The 11,153-nt window shown below is 51.6% G+C and overlaps 1 protein-coding gene across 1 annotated transcript; it reads left to right on the top strand.

Moving 5' to 3' along the window:
- Positions 1 to 300: 300 nt before the first annotated feature.
- OPRD1 (opioid receptor delta 1) lies at positions 301 to 8,922 on the top strand. The gene is made up of 3 exons (XM_050983247.1): positions 301 to 764; positions 5,997 to 6,346; positions 7,071 to 8,922. Exons 1-3 carry the CDS (start codon positions 523 to 525, stop codon positions 7,601 to 7,603), a joined length of 1,125 nt encoding a protein of 374 aa, XP_050839204.1. The 5' UTR covers positions 301 to 522; the 3' UTR covers positions 7,604 to 8,922.
- The last annotated feature ends 2,231 nt before the right edge of the window (positions 8,923 to 11,153 follow it).

Below are 11,153 nucleotides of genomic sequence, written 5' to 3'. Positions count from 1 at the left end.
GACAGGCTTGTGGGCGGGGGGTGGGGGGACGTGGAGGGAGGACAAGAAGGGATCTGTGGGGGAGAAAGATAGGCAGGAATGAAGGCATGGGGCAAGGCAGGCAGGGATGGGGAGAGGCAGACAGGGATGAGGGGAAAATGGGATTGTGGAGGGAAGACAAGGACCTGCCCAGTGGAGAAAGGCAGCCATCGACAGAGGTGGAGGAAGACGGGGACGGGGGGACAGGGTTCGGGGCGGGGGGGGGGGGACGGGGACGACAGGTAGAGAGCAAGGGGGAGAATAGCAGGAAGGGATCTAGGGAGCAGGCAGGGATCGGGAGGTGTACAGACAGGCGAGGGGGCGGGCGGGAGAGCAGGGCCGCCCCTGGCCCCACGTGGCTTGCGGGACACGCGGGTTTATAAAGCATTCCGGGCCCGCGCGAGTGCGGAAGGAGGCAGCGGCACCGGCTGGGAGCGGGTCTCGAACCCGCGGTTTATCGGATGCGCGCGGCGGCTCCAGCGGGGCCACGGCCGCCCGCGGGCCATGGAGCTGCCCATGGATGTGACCGTGGAACTGCCCTCGGTGCTGCCCACGGCCACTGCCACCCCCTGGGGCAACGGCACCGCCTGGCCCCCCCTGCCCGGACACGGGGTCAACGACACGGGCCTGCATCGGGCCAAGAACGCTACATCCATCCTCATCGCCATCGTCATCACTGCGCTCTACTCTGTGGTGTGCGTGGTGGGACTGCTGGGCAACGTCCTGGTCATGTACGGCATTGTCAGGTGAGAGCTGGGCAGGGGTGGGGTATGCGCAGGGAGCAAGGGGGCACTTTGGGTATAACAAGTGCAAGAGCACCAATGGAGCCTGGCTGTGCCAGGGGTCAATGTGCAGCACATGGGAGGTGTGAGCTGGTGACACCGAGTGAGTTTACCCAGGAGTGGGTGTGCACTAGGGGTGAGTGCGCACCAGGGTTGAGACAGGACCAGGAGGGAGTTTGCATGAAGAGAAAGTGTGCACAGGGGTGAGTGTGTGCTGCGTGTCAAACAGCAGCAGAAGTAAGCGTGAACCAAGAGTGAGTGTGCAACGGCTGTGAGTGTGCACCAGGTACGAGTCTGCACTGGGTGTGAGTTTGCCAGCAGCAGGAGGAGGGCTGGGTATGAACCGGCTGCTTGTGTGCATCGAGACGGCTGTGATGTGCGTGTGAGCAGTACGTGTGCAAGCTATGCAAGTGTGGGGGGTGCAGGTGCTGTGCAAAGGGTGAGAACAGAGGCCATGTGTGCCTGGAGCAGCTCAGGGAGTGCACGGGAGATGTCTGGGTGGGGTGGGGTGGGGGGGGAATGGGCGACACAGCCCGACCCCAGGTGGGTGCCTCTTGTCCTTTGTGAGGAAGAGAAGCCGCAGGGCTGCTGACGCTGTGGGCTGGGAGCTGCCCTGTTTGCAGGGTGGGTCCAGACGCACCCCCCCCCTCCCCCAGCCAGGGGCTGGTGGGTTCCCACTGCTGCCACCTCACTCCATCAGTGGGAATTACCCACCCAGCCCATTCCCAGCTCCTTCTTGTGCCAGCACCTCCTGCAGCTGCCTGACTTCTGTTTTTCTCTAACAAAGAGCAGAAACTGCATGGCCCAGCCCCACCTCCCACAACAGCTGAGCTGTCCTCTGATTCCCTCAACGTGGGGTACCATCTCCAGTAGCCAAGAGACCTACTTCGGCTGCTTCCAAGACCTCAGCACCTGTGGTGAGGCTTTCCCTGGGCAGAGACAGGGTCTGTGGGGTCTCTGCACCCCAGGACAAGCAACATGACCCAAATGCCCCCCATTTTAAAGATGGGGCATGGCAAGATACTGCTGTATCCAGCCAGACACTTGTGCTAAGGTACAAAACCTCATCAGTCCCTTTGTCTGAGACACTGGGTGGTCCTGCTGGTTAAGACAGGTTGACATAGAAAATGGGACCATAAAGCCAAGTCTTACAGGCCACAGGACCAGTGCCAGCAGCAAGGGCTGATAAAGCTCCTCCACAGCTCTGCTAGCAGCAAAGGATGACCACAGCTCTGCTAGCAGCAAAGGATGACTTTGTGAGGGCACAGACCTCAACACCTCCAGCCTGGCAGGAGGGAACAGAAGAGTCTCACTGGGTGCCTGGGCTTCACAGCCACCCCCTCTGCACTGGAAGGGGCTTTGTCCTGTAGGTCTAGAATCTATGAAGTAATTCCAATTTCCATTGCCTCAGGTGATGGTGTAACCCCAGCTTGGCCAAAACCATAGAGCCAAACCAGAGCTGGTGGCTGGATTTAAACAAACTCTCTAAATTCACATTTTTTTACCACTTCCACCCTCATTTCTCCATCTTTTTCAGTCCATAGCTATTGTTACAGGAGGTCAGCACAGCCTGGCACTGCATGCGCACAAATAAATGTGGTGACTCACTGGAGGGAAGGAAACCATCCTGAAGCGTGTCCATGAGCCACCCTGGAGTGCCCACTGCCCTGGTATCAGGCTCTGCTGCCCCTGCTCCCCACTCTGTGCAGGGTTCTGCTGTGTGCTTTTAACCATCCAAGAGGGTAGGCAATGGGGAGTGGCATGGGGGAGTAACTCGCTGACCCGACCTGATCCCTGATGGGATTTTTCATCCAGTCAAAAGGGGCATCAAAAATGAGCCCTGGTCTGAAAAAACAAATCGAGGTAATTGCAGCAGAGACAGATGCCATGAACCATGTCGGGGTGAGGGATGAGTGTTATTAGACCCCCTCCAGCTGGTTCTGCTCAAAGAGGAGAGGGAAGGCATTTTAAAGAGAGTGATTTCATGTGCAAACATCCTCCCTATTTTATTCACTGAGTAACTTCATGTTACCCAGGCTTTAGCAAGCCTGACAGCCACAGATCTCTTCACCACGGACCTTACAGTCCCACATTTTCCAACTGATGATGGTATTAAACACAGAATCACAGAGTGGCTTCAGTTGGAAATTACCTTATAGACCACCTTGTTTCCACTAGACCAGGTGGCTCCAAGCCCTGTCCAAGCTGGCCTTGCACACTTCCAGGGATGGAGAATATTTCCCATGAAATGAGCAAATATCCTCCAAGCCCCTGGGACAGGAGGGGCTGCAGGGACATGTGCCTTTGCCCCTTCCAGGCCAAAGTCGTCTGGAGTTTCCCAGGAGTCCTTGTCAGAGTTGCTCCATGTTGACAGGGTTTAGGCCAGGACCTGTGTCCATGGAAGAAAGGGCTATGAGGTGGGATCAGCCTGGATTTGGACCTCACTGCCAAGGAGATTTTGGATGTTTGCCTTGTGCTCTTCTCCTAATGCCACCTCTAAGTGCCGTAGGGGTTGAGGCAGGGTGTCCAGGTAGTCTGGAAGCACAGCTGGAGCACATCCTGGGGGTTAGGGACCTCTGAGGCCACACTGAGTTTGCCACAAAGTCCATGAGTGCCAGGAGCTGGCAGATGTAGACACAGGACCCAGCTATATAGCTCTGTGAATGGACACACCATGAGCCAAGCACAGCCAAACTCCAAATATATCCCTCTCCAGAGCAGCTAAACCCATCTGCACACCTGGAGGGAGCCCAGCACAGCCAGCACCCTCCCCACCACAGCTCTGACCAGCACTGCCATGCCCACTGCATTGTCAGATGCTTTCAAAAATACTCCTGGAAGCAATTTGCAGCTGTGAGTTCAGGGATGCAAGTGCCCTCATCCCTCCCAAGCCCATCAGCCCCCCACCAACTCCCACACAGGCTGCAGGGACAGCTGGGCGCAGGCTTTGTCAAGCCAGGCTCTTTAGGCAGCAGCTTTTAGCAGTTTCAGGAGTTTTTCTTTCACTCATTATTCACTTTTCTTTCACTTATTTATTTTCCAAGAGGTTTGGAGAGGGCATCCCCACTTGTCAGTCGAGACTGAAATGTGGAGCTGCCCTGTGCTTGCTCCATCCCCTCCCATCTCTCCATCAACACTACCCAGATTGTTCCTTCAAGTGCATAACTTCCCAATCAAGGCACTCACTTAATTGCAATGGGTTTGGCAGCCTGGGGAGGTCCATCAGCAGCAGCAGATGATTTGCTCTAATGTGGGCAATAAAGCTCTTTCCTGGAGCAGCAGCTTCATTTGCAGCTCAGGAGGGTCACCAGGATGGATGCCTCACCCTGTGCAGGGGGTTGAAACCTCAGCCCAAACCTGGAGGAGGCTGAATCTTGCCTCAAAACCCCAGTACTGGAAGCTAAATTGACATACTTATTATCCCAGTCATCCCTATCATCATCCCAAGTTATTCCCATCAACCCCATCATCCCACTTATATCCTTCATCATCCCAGTTATCCCTGTTATTCCAGTCAAATTCATCAGCAGAGTCGATCCATCATCCTAGACATTCCCATTATCATCCCCAGTCATCCCTGTCACTGCTCTGCCCTCACCAGCCCCATCCTGCCTGGGGATGGGTGACAGCTCTGGCCCTCCAGTCTCCCGTGGCACATCTGGCAGGGGGTTGGGAAGTGCTTACCCAGCACAGCTAAGCACATCTGGCAGATCATGGAATGAATAACAATTTTTTTTACCATTTTACTCAAAAAACAGAGACCAAAGATGTGTGAATCTACGTAAACTGACTGTTCACATAGGAGAGGCAAAACCTGACAATACCACAAATTCTCAGCTTTTTGTTTAACCTGGGAGGAAACTTTTCTGCAAAAGCGCTTGGAAAATAACACTAAAGAGAACAGAAAAGGACTTTTCAAGGACAAGACATTTTTAATGCCATATTTAAATTTAAAAAAAAAAGCTCAGCTTGAATATTTCCACCCTTGGGCAACGGGCTGCCATTTACAGCCATGGTGAAGGAGATGGGAATGCTCTTGGAGCAGGGAGATGGGTTAAGCTGTTGTTTTCTGTTTTCTCCCAGAGAGAAATTAGTTTTTCAGCTCCAGTTCCCAGTTCTGTTGACAATGGAACCTGGTGGGTCTCTGTCCCCATGAATACACTCTCCTGACTCTGCTGAGATGGGGAAAGGATAAGGGGAAGGGATTGGGTACCACTATCAATCCCAGGAGCCTCTTTCCCACACCAACCTGCTGCCCTGGGCTCCAGCCATGGCAGGATCACCTGAGATGGGAACTACTCAATCCCCCCACCTCAATTTATTTCATGTACCCCCAACATGTGATGAGCTGTACCAATTATCAAAGAATCCTAGAATGCTTTAGATTGGAAGTGACCTTAAAGCCCATCTCATTCCATTCCCTACAGGTACATCTAAAAAAGCTTGAAGCTGGGGAGAATGATCTCTGAGCAATGGGGATTTGCTGGAAGGGAGCACAGGAAGAGTTGGAGCTGCTGGTGTAGCCCTGCAAAGAGCAGGGTCTTCCCCAGAGCCACTCCCACCCTGCTTTGGGGGTGCCCAGCAGATCCCTCAGTATCCATTTCCAAGACATCACACCATTCAAAGCATCCCTTTGACTAAGACTTGCAGGACTGGATGCTCTTGGGACGGACACACACACAAGGACACACGCACACATATCCCTGCTTCTCTGGCATCTGCCATAACTTTGCTTCATCCCTTCAGGAAAGGTTTGGACATGAGGAACCATGCATTTCTCTTGCCATGGTGTGACAAGAACCAGAAGCTGAGCCAGTCCTTCCCAAATGCCTTGGGGGGATACAGCCAGGCTTCCCCACAGGCTCTGGAGCTCCAGGCTGGCTAACTGGGCTGCTTCCAGATGGCCTATTTCCGGGGGTAATCGATCCAATTTCTGCAAGCAAACTTGACAAGGAAGCAGGCTGGATAATCACAGTTTACTATGCAGAAAATCAGATGAAAGAGGGTTGAGGGGATAAAGGACATTGTGCAACTGGTTCAGGGAAATGCTGAGCACATTGGTGCTGCAGAAAGGCACATCACAACACTTTTGCCCATCAATGCTGGTGTCACCTCGTGAGCGGACAGGCTGTGCCCCCTCCTCATCACATTAAGTGCCCTGACCACCTGTAACACACCCTTTCTCCGCCATCCCAGGTACACCAAGATGAAGACAGCCACCAACATCTACATCTTCAACCTGGCACTGGCTGATGCGCTGGCCACCAGCACACTGCCCTTCCAGAGCGCCAAGTACCTCATGGAGACCTGGCCCTTCGGGGAGTTGCTCTGCAAGGTTGTGCTTTCTATTGACTACTACAACATGTTCACCAGCATCTTCACCCTCACCATGATGAGCGTGGACCGCTACATTGCCGTGTGCCACCCGGTCAAGGCCCTGGACTTCCGCACGCCGGCCAAAGCCAAGATCATCAATGTCTGCATCTGGGTGCTCTCCTCCCTCATTGGGGTGCCCATCATGGTCATGGCAGTCACCAAATCAAAAGGCAAGTGTCTCAGGGGACATGTCCCCTCCTGTCCCATCAGTCCATGCCATGGGTGACCTGGCAAACTTGAGCTCTGGTCCTGTAGCAGATTTGTGGTCAGTGGTGGGCACCTGTCTGTGACACCATAAATGTGCCATGTCTTGGAAAAAGCATCATGGTGTTATTTCCCATCTTTGAAACTGTCCCAGAAATTGTCCTCCCTTCCCCTTAAGGGTAGGGATCCCACACCTTTCCCCAACTCCAGTCCAATCAGTGCCTCTCCCCACTTCCTGGGATGCAAAGCAGGGGCCTAAAAAAATCCCCAGTGATGCTGCAGTCTCCAAGTAGCTCACACTAAGATCTGCAACTCCTGTGTGGGGACACTGGTCCTTGGCTGCAAGGAAAGTTCTGGGCATCTTGATGAAGTGGACAGATTTCAGTGGAGGGTGATGTGTGGATGTGACATGGGGATGTCCATCATGGGGATTGAGATAAAGCAGGACTGGCCTTGAGTGGCCCAGGAGGCTCTGCAGGGAAAAGGTTCCAGAGTCACTGCATCCACTGCCTCAGTGTCTTGTGGACAGGGGTCTGATGGCACATAGCTCCTGGGGAACCTCTGCCAAGAGCAGGCAGCAGGCAGGTAGGAATGCATTTCCCTGGGGTTTTAACAAGCCATGACTGAGCAGAAGGCAGAATATTCTCAGCAGACACTGAGCTTCCTCTTTGACCCTCCTCTCTCCTACAGATGGTATGGTCCTGTGCACTCTCCAGTTTCCTGATCCTCCCATCTACTGGGACACTGTGACCAAGATCTGTGTCTTCATCTTTGCCTTTTTGGTCCCCATTCTGGTCATCACCATCTGCTACGGGCTGATGATCCTTCGCCTGAAGAGCGTCCGGCTCCTCTCAGGCTCTAAGGAGAAGGATCGCAACCTGCGGCGCATCACTCGCATGGTGCTGGTGGTGGTGGCAGCCTTCATCATCTGCTGGACACCCATCCACATCTTCGTCATCGTCTGGACGCTAGTGGACATAGACAAAAAGAACCCCTATGTGGTGGCCAGCCTCCACTTCTGCATCGCTCTGGGCTACACCAACAGCAGCCTCAACCCTGTCCTTTATGCTTTCCTGGATGAAAACTTCAAGAGGTGCTTCCGAGAGTTCTGCCTGCCTTTCCGAGCCCGTGTGGACCAGAACAGCTTCTCCCGTGCCAGGAACACCACACGGGAGCATGTCTCCACCTGCACCCCTTCCGAAGCCCGCAACAAGCCGGCATGACTAGACGTGGGCAGCCCCCAGCGGGGCTGCCAGGGACACGGAGGAGATGAGCTGCGCTCAGAAGTCACCCAGGTCACCACCACAGAGTTGTAGCAGAATGGTGGGCTGGGCGCTGCTTGCTAACACTGCTGGGTTTGCATAGAGACTGACTGGAAAAACTTTTTACATCCTGAAAAATGGGAGAATTGGGACTCACCAAATGATGTAGGGAGAGGACAAGAACAACAGGCAAGTTGGGCAAATATGCTCCACTGATGCCACCACTTCAACCAACAACAGCCAGCAGAGGCTGTCACCCTCCAACATGTGGCTCTTGGCAAAGCCCAGAGCACCAGAATTGCAATGTCCATGTGCTTATTCTCCTGCATGGGCCAGGATGACACCACAGCCCATGGCAAGAGGGGAAACATTCATATGGCAGAAAGGAACTCTGCCAGGAGGCAATCATAGCATCACAGAATCATTAGGGTTGGAAAAGCCCACAAAGATCATCAAGTTCAACTGTTCTTCTACCACTATAAAGACCACTACTAGCCCACATGCCACATGCACACAGGGATGGTCAAATCTCTTCAGTGATTGTTATTCCACCACTGCCCTGGGCTAGACAACCCTTTCAAGGAAGAACCATTCCCTAATATCCAGCCTAATCCTCCTCTGGAATGACTTGAGGCTATTTTCTCTGCCACATCATGGGACCTCATTCCATCCCCCTCTGAGCAGTGTCCAAAAATCAACCGGAGATAGGAAGAAAAACTTACGTCACTTCAGAGACACTGTTTTCAAAAAGCTCCAGATCCATTGTAAAAATTCTCCTGGAGTTCCTCAAACTGGGACTGCTCCCAGAGAAAGCTTTCTACTGTTAATGTCATTGTTAAGTTAGTATTATTTAGAGACCTCTGACTGCAGGTAAGGCTGCCCTGGACATGGATGTGATGCTGGGCTGGAAAACTGGGGACAAATCCTAGTGCAGGCAAACAGCACTAGGAGATCCTTCCCTGACTGGGCCATGCTGTCGTCAGGATGCTCGACAGGAACTTTTTGTGTACTTTTATGAATAGATATGTATGTCTGTCTATAGCTGTATGAAATAAAAGTGACCCCAAGGCCTCACATCACACCTCCCACTATAGCAGCTGCTCCATGTGTGATGGAGCCAAATATGCTGGATCAATAGCATCTCACAAAGTACTTCAGACACTATTTCCAGCTCTGACCCTTGGGATATTTGCCTTACAGTGGCATTTCTGTACAGGAACCCTGCTTTCTAAAAATTAAAGTAAAATAAAATCAAAGACAGGAAGCAGTTTCCAGCTCTCTTGTGACTCCCAGGCATCAAAAATGAGCAAGGTCTGGCTCAGGGGGGTGGTCTGGGGAGTGATGAAACTAGCTCTGAATTCACTCTTTCCTGTGAGAGTGGGGATAACATGGCACAGGTTGCTCAGGGAAGCTGTGGCTGCCTCTGGATCCCTGTCAGTGTCCAAGGCCAGGCTGGATGGGGCTTGGAGCACCCTGGGACAGTGGAAGGTGTCCCTGCACATGTCAGAGCCTGAAACTGGATGGGCTTTAAGGCCCCTTCCAACTCAGGCCATTCCTTGATTCTGAATTCAAGTTCTAAAAACTCACCTGGACTTGGAAAAACTCACTTTCATGATCACCCAAAGCCCTTTAGCTCAGATTGTGTGCAAGCCCTAGTCACCAAAAATCTCTTCTGCCAACAGTATCAAGATATAATTTTATTTTAAAAGACTAGTAGCCCAAATTCTGGCCCAAATTACATTTGAAATTTAAATACAAATGAGGATTTAGTGGAAAAGTAACAGAAACAGGTGTTGAAGCCTGTAACTTTGCTCTGGCTTAATAAGACTTTGGATTTTAAGGTACTGATCACTTCTGCAGTGTAGGTTTCTCAGTTCCCAAAGAGGAAACCATAAAGAGTGCAGAGCGGATGTGAAAACCACCTGAGGACCCCCGTCCATTACCCAGCACCCTGGGAAAGCTGAGCCGGGCACCAGTTCTGGAGATTTCACAGCCCTGTTAAACTAGCAGCCAGCCCAGATGAATTATGCAGCGACCTGTGCTGGCACACGCCAACCAGCTATTTCCAGGGACATTTGAAAGCCAAAAATGTGTTATTGCAGGAAACACTCTTTCCCCAATTTTTTTTATTCAATTAATTCACCAAATAATGAACCCTGATGTATTGAGCTTGTGATTAATTATGATGATGCCAGTTTCTTGATCTGCAGGTTTAGGCTAACTTTGGAATTGCATTAATATGCAGATGGAAATGAATGGATCTGGCTTTCCTGGGGAGGACAGGAGCAAGAGCTCCCACCTTCCTGACCCTGGAGCAGCCTGGGGTGGACCCAGGCTCTCAGCTCAACAGAGATGCTTGTCTTGTAATTCATCATTTAATAGGGAAAGCAAATCACTATGAATAATTCCGAGAGGATTTTTTTTTTCTCCTTTGACTTACAAATTCTGCTTAATTTGTACTGTTTTATTCCCTGAGCAAATGTGATGAGGAACAGAGCCAGGATCCCCTTCCCCAGCTCCCAGGAGTTGTGTGAGCCATATGAGACTTCCTGTTTGGCCTGTTGTAATGGGAAAGGAACCAGGGCGTCAGCAGTTTGGGGAGGGGGAAGAGACACTACCACATCACTATTTCAGCCCAATTCTCATCCTAAAGAGACAAAAGACACTCTTCTACCAGGAACCACACCAGAGCACTGCACATGCCAGTTATCCTGGGACATACTGGACAGGGAGCAGCCTTAATGACTGGAGAGACAGCCCAGTACAATGACCAAAGTGTCACTTGCAGACCCATCATTAAACCCCGTCTTAAACAGGCTGCTTGGTCATAATTAAAGCTCATTTCCTCTTTCAGGCAGGAAAGGAATAACAAGAAAACAATCTCAGTATCCTCCAAACCCTCCTGAAGATGCAATTCTCTCCCTGTGGATCCTGCAGCACTACTGCATAGGCTCTAAAACAGCAACATGTTAAAAAACGAAAAAAATCCCTCACAAACCCTGCAAACATGACTCAAAGTGCTTTTATTCTGGGCCCAAAAGATCTTCACACTGCCAGGCCTCATCCTCCAGAGATGCTAAAGCCCTCAAATTCCACTTTCCCAGCTTTTGTCTGTAAAGCAAAAGCCTTTTATGCACTTCCAATGGCAACAGATGGAGACCAGAGTGTGGAATTGGAGCTGCCAGCCGGTGATGAGGGAGAGTCTGGAGGTGTCAGTGCTGGAAAACCTCCCCCACTGACTATGGCTGGATCCTGACACAGCCAGGGGTCCACTCCAGAGGACCCAAATTCCTTCTCCTAATCCTCAAAACGCCCCCAGTTCACTCTGAGCATAAAACCTTGTTAATGAGACATTTCCCTTTCCTCAGTTATGCTGTTTTCCTTCACCCACCCTCTCTCCCCTTGTGTGGGGGATCATCCTCCCAATTTCCAGCAGCTTCCCATTGAAGTGTCACTGGTTCCCAAGACAATTGCTTGTTCATCAGTTCTGAATATTTTAAATCTTATTGTT

This window comes from Serinus canaria, chromosome 23, assembly GCF_022539315.1.
Source record: "Serinus canaria isolate serCan28SL12 chromosome 23, serCan2020, whole genome shotgun sequence".
Lineage (NCBI taxonomy): Eukaryota > Metazoa > Chordata > Aves > Passeriformes > Fringillidae > Serinus > Serinus canaria.
The sequence above is the reverse complement of the archived record's forward strand: the minus strand, read 5'-3'. Positions and strand labels throughout refer to the sequence as shown.

Coding starts and splice junctions, on each gene's coding strand:
- OPRD1 (XM_050983247.1), top strand. CDS start 523: ATGGAGCTGCCCATGGATGTGACCGTGGAACTGCCCTCGGTGCTGCCC. Junction 765..5,996: donor GTCATGTACGGCATTGTCAG/GTGAGAGCTGGG, acceptor CCGCCATCCCAG/GTACACCAAGATGAAGACAG. Junction 6,347..7,070: donor GGCAGTCACCAAATCAAAAG/GCAAGTGTCTCA, acceptor TCTCTCCTACAG/ATGGTATGGTCCTGTGCACT.